At 39.5% G+C, this 5,531-nt stretch overlaps 1 protein-coding gene across 1 annotated transcript; it reads right to left on the reverse strand.

Annotated features, from left to right (window-relative positions):
- Window positions 1-2,429: 2,429 nt before the first annotated feature.
- Window positions 2,430-4,566, reverse strand: LOC125189005 (exocyst complex component EXO70H1). Its single transcript, XM_048086169.1, has one exon. It carries the CDS (start codon window positions 4,480-4,482, stop codon window positions 2,587-2,589), a length of 1,896 nt encoding a protein of 631 aa, XP_047942126.1. The 5' UTR covers window positions 4,483-4,566; the 3' UTR covers window positions 2,430-2,586.
- Between the last annotated feature and the right edge of the window lie 965 nt (window positions 4,567-5,531).

The raw sequence follows: 5,531 nt of genomic DNA on the forward strand, positions 1-5,531 counted from the left end.
TTAGGATTAATATCCTTATTTTTATTTTATATGCACTGATCAAATGCAAATTCATCTTCTGCAAACTTCAAATTAGAATATGGATTATTAAAAAAATCAACAGATACAAAATCATAGCAATAAAAGATGTCAATACAATATTAACATAACATCAATCGTTAATAGTGTATTGACATTTTTGGTTACTTTTATTGAAGTTTATACGATATTTAGAATTTGTATTTGATTACGTATTTTGCTTTTACTATGTATTTACCTCCCCAAAATAAATCCATCCAAATCCACATTATGCTTTGAGTCAGCATATGATGATACTAATAGATAAGTGTGATTAAAACTTTTGGTATACCCAATAAGGCCCAAAAGAGTTAAATCTTCAGATTGAAGCCCAAGAGTTTCAAAGAAGTGGAAGAAAGGCTATTATAAATGAAGTCAACTTAAGATTGCAAATAGGGCTGCACAATACTCGTAATTTGAAGATTTTCAGGTATCCGAGTAGTACTATCCGATTATGGGATTGTGTTTTTTAATATAGGGTAGATATTTTATATAATCTCTCTTAATTTTAATAGAGTAATGTCTATAACTCTTCAACTGAAGTTTTCTTCACAACTATCCCTATTCACCACCACCTACACTCTCTTAACTCTTTCTCGTGTTTCCTGCTATGTTAGATAGATTGATGGCCGATTTTTACACGTGCATTGCAGTGGATATTTTCTTGTTTATTGTTTTGGGACGAATGATTGTTTCGTTCAGTTTTTTCCGATAATGGTGGAAGCTTGTATTTTTTTCATGTCCAAGTCTAATTAATCGGTACATAATCATAACAAATGCTCTAAATTGTAAATTACGTAGTGCTTGTTAGTAATATTTATTTACGATGGAGGAGTAACATACATTTGAGAAAATTAAAACACTAAAGTTGAAGTTTGAACCATAAGTATTTTGTTAGTTTTCATAACTTTTATACTCATCACAGTATAATCTACTACTATATAAATAGAAGAAAATGAAAAAAAAAAAAAAAAACTAATTTGGATTTTCATGTACCTACATTGGGTTTTAGGGTCCCGAAATCACATGAGTTATAGTTTAGAGTTTTTCGGTTTCGGGTACCTGCATGTACCTATTTTTGCAGCCTTAAGTGCAATTGTGCAAACATCTTAATTTTTTATGTAGTTCTTCTATTGGATTACTTGGTGTATGAGGTATTTTTTCATACAAGTTATATTTTTTTTATTAACAACTATATTCAGTTTAGTGTGTCTGAATGCATTGTCTCCCTTTTCGACAAATAACCTCTATTATGTCAACTGATATTTTTACAAATCTCTAGGCCATTCTTGGTATAATGGAGTGGAATAAGGGTGAAATGGAATGAGATTGGAAATGAAATGAATATAGAAATGAATTTAATTGCATTTCCATCCAATTCTCTCCTTCAATTCATCTTACCAAGTAAATGAATATGGAACCAGGTATCACATAACATGCCATCTTACCAAAGGAATCACATAACATTCCATCATACCAAACCAAGAATGGTCTAAAGATTCACAAGCTTTCTCATGTGGTAGATGAGATATGTTGATCTTACCTTGTTGTATTAGCTCTACTAGTATCATTACAAATTTTATCTTGCCCTACATAATTTAAATATTGATTCCATCATCGTCTCATGAATCTTTTATCGATCATTATGTTACTAGCTTCATGGGTTGAACATTGTGTTGGCGTTTCAAGGTACTACCACATCATAAACGTCTGCAGTTACAAGCATCCTTGCAAAGAAAGATTAGGAAATTACACCCTATCAATAAAGAATGATACATACATCTAGCTAGTTTCGATGGAAATAACTTTGCATAGTGTTTATGGTCATAGTAATTAGTAAATGAATTCACTTTATATTAGGATGAACTTATTATTCTTATTTTAAATATAATTTTTGTTGAATTTTAATAAAAGAATCGCTTTATCTTGAGTGTTCAATCACATGTTTAACAGAGGTAGAGAATGGTGATGAACCAAAAGTTCAAAAGAATGAGGCTAGAGTTCAGCTTGCTGAATCAATTGTCTTGGAGTTGGCGGAGTACGATGATTAACTGGACTGATGTGGTTATGATTAAACTAAGCAATTCAGTAGATTTTTAAGGTCCAGCAGTTGAGCGTAATAGTGTTTCCTGATTGATGTTTTAAAACTAGTATTACTTGTCTTCACATGCAGGAGTATGTCTTTCTCAAGAATTTCACCCATTAGTTTGAAAACTTTTCAATCACAACAAGAATACAACATGTTTCATTATCTAATTATCTTTGTGGCAACATGTACATTTTTTCCTTTATTTGTCGTTATTTCGTGTAACATCGATGTGCATAATACAAATGCAAAATTATCAAATAAAGTAGCGTGTATCTTCGTAATATACATAAGTCCTTCTCAAGGAGTCAGTTCATCATTTATCACCTTCTAGAAATTACAATTGTCGTTGGTTTCTCATCCACAAAAATACAAGATAAACAATAGTATTGAGCTATCAAACTGTACATGTAGAGGCGGCAGCCGTCCGTTGAATATTGTTATCAACGGCCGCGCGATGAGGTAACTGATGTGTCGTTATCAGACGACGCAGCAAAAAACAAGTCCGACAAGTAATTGCTCAAATCCTCAGGGACATATCTCACAATTGAGTCCGTTCCGAATCTGAATCTCCTCGCGTAGTCGTCTCTGTGCTTGTTGTAAAACATCCGGTAACTCGGCACGATCCTTTTCGCTAGGGATATCTTCATGTCATCGCGCAGTTTCGGGTCGGGTATGAGCCACGAAGCCTGCTTCTTGTACGCCTCCTCGAAAGCAGCATTGAACTGTTGGAAACAATCCGTCACTTGCTCGGGAGAAATCTCCGCCGTCGGATCCTCAGGCAGTGCACCCATCACTTTGCTCCATCCCATCCGCTGGTAATTTGAGAGATACTTGCTCACTTTCGCTCTGTTTTCGGATATCCATTCGGGTCCCATCAGGAGCCCCAGTTTGGAGTTCCGGACCTTCGAAACCACGTAGTTTAGGTTGTTGGCTAGGAACAAGTAGGACAATGCGACGTCGTTGTACTTCACCGCCTTGCCGTCGAGCTTGCAGAGGAGGACCAGAATCAGCCACGCTAGCCTGGTGGTGATCGCCGCCACGCAGGGGTCGTCTGCCAAGGCGGAGGTGGGGCTCGAGAAGTACGCCTGCGGCAGAGGCGTCTCAGCCGCCACTGACCAGTCGGCTATGATGACGGAGACCGCGCCGCTGTAGTCCGCCAGGAAGACGAGGTAGTTCATTACGTAGCGCGTGAGCGGGTGGACGCCGCCGCCGGCCGGTGTCTTCGACGAGTCCTTCTGAATCGCCGCCTCGAATTGCGTCAGTATAATCCTCACCGATTCGCCGAGCTTTACCAGCGCCGCCTCCGCCTCGATCCTCACCGCCGCCGCCGATTCGTGAGAGAAGATCGATTCAATATCTGGCCACAGATCGGAAATCGCCTCGAATAGATCTAGGGTGCGGAACATCTTCTCCGGCGAAAGGATCTTCTTGCATCTCCCGAAGACCTCCGGGAAACTGAAGAGCCTCACCGCCGCATCCTTCGAGATCTCGGTAAAGCACGATTCGGCGATCTTCTCCGAGGAGGAGAAGACTATGTCGCAGAGAATCCTCTCGCCGCAAAATAAGGTTTTCACGGCAATTTTCACAGCGTGCAGCCAGGTCTTAATTTTCTGCTCCAGAGCACTCCATTCCATTTTCTGCATCTGGTGTTGGCTCAATTTCTCAACTCCGAGATAATACAAAGTCTCATCAATTATCGATTTCCTGACGAGTTTGTAAATATTGACGCATTCTCTGCCATAGCCAGACGCAATCATACAGTCAGCGATATTCCTCAAATCCGCCATCGCGAGATCCGCCTCCGCGTTCTCTCCGCGAGGTGGAGTTCGAGGCGGCGTTGTGCTAGTGCTCTCCTCTCCTTCATCGGAAATTTCATCTTCGTAGTAGTAGTAGTCGGAGACGCTGGATCGGGCGGAAGCCCTGGACGAGCGGCAGGAAACCGATTCGGAGTCGAGATTTTTTCTATTTGAAGATAAAATTAGGTGGAACTCCTTCTCCAATCTCTTGATGGCAATCTGCATCAAGTTCTGAGCTCGGACGAGTCTATCGGAGGCGGAGCTGAGCTTGACGTAGTAGTGCATCGCGTGCTGCAGGCTGCTCACCGTATCGAGGAATTTCCTGGCTTCTCTTCTGTCCTCGACGAAGAGCGATGAGAATTCCTGGTGTCTGTGGGCATCGATGGCCGACGCCGTGATTATGACCTCAGCGAGGTCGAGATTCTCCTCCATCATCGTCTCGGAGAAGGACTGGTGGCTGGAGCGTGACGGCGTGGAGGACGGAGAGCCAGAATGCCGCGACGGAGAAGAAACTCTCTTGGAAAAAATCGAAGCCTTCATTTTTAAAATTTGATTGATAGTGAGAGAGATATTTAATAATTGAGAGGCTTTGGTGATGTTTTGTTGTTGGACGAGAGAGAATATTTGGTTTACAAAAGGGGGAAGGGCGGGTATATATAGAGAGAGGGGATGAAAAGGATTACGCGGTGTGGGTGTTAATGGTTTGAACGTTGAAAACAATACTAGTGGTAGTAATAATTTGGGGGCAGGGGATTGGTGGGCGTGTTGTTGTCAACGTCGTTAATTACCATGGGAATACATTTGGACGATGTTACCAGGTCGTCTCTCATGTAAAATTTGATACATATGTGTGCAGTTTGTACATTAAAACCGAGGTGAAACATCTAAAAGCTAGGATTTGTAAATGCAATCCGCGTTGACTCGTTTCAAGATTCATGTATTGTGATTTGCTTTATGCTTTATAAAGATGTTAAATTTACAACGGCTCTATATATCTTCTAGGAAAATTCCATGTCTAAACTGGAAAATAAAAATGTATATACATGACATTTTGACATTGAATAAGGGAAAAACTCACTTACAATTTCCAACTTTTATTAAATGGAATATTTTATGAATGCGTGAAATTAACAACTTGAACATGATTGCCTAATTTGCTTGATAGAAATATAGATTCAGTTGAGTTAGTAGATCCCAAAGCTCGAGTAACAAGATACTCCTACTCGCAGAATACTTGGATTGTTTTAGAATTATACTGTATTATCTATAACTCGAATTAGATTATAGGAGTACTAAATAATAAAATGAAAAATATTGGTAGTTTTAGTGTTGATGTGGACAAACTCATGTGCCCAAGTTGAAATAAACTAAAAACCAAAGCGAGTTCAAATATCTATGACTATCTACGTAAACTCAAAGGTTTGAAAATAGAAGTGTAAGTAGGCATTAGCCAGGAAATCTGGATCGCAGAATTAGAGTATCTTAATCAGAGTTGCTGAAGTTTCCTATAGCTGAAGACTAGAAAACCACTCGTGTAGCATTTCCCAAACCAAATATTCCTAATTAACGTATCAAGGTGTCAATATCAG

This window comes from Salvia hispanica, chromosome 5 (genome assembly GCF_023119035.1).
Source record: "Salvia hispanica cultivar TCC Black 2014 chromosome 5, UniMelb_Shisp_WGS_1.0, whole genome shotgun sequence".
Taxonomy (NCBI): Eukaryota; Viridiplantae; Streptophyta; class Magnoliopsida; order Lamiales; family Lamiaceae; genus Salvia; species Salvia hispanica.

Excerpts from the sequence above, each read along its gene's own strand:
- LOC125189005 (XM_048086169.1), bottom strand. The coding sequence starts at position 4,482 with ATGAAGGCTTCGATTTTTTCCAAGAGAGTTTCTTCTCCGTCGCGGCAT.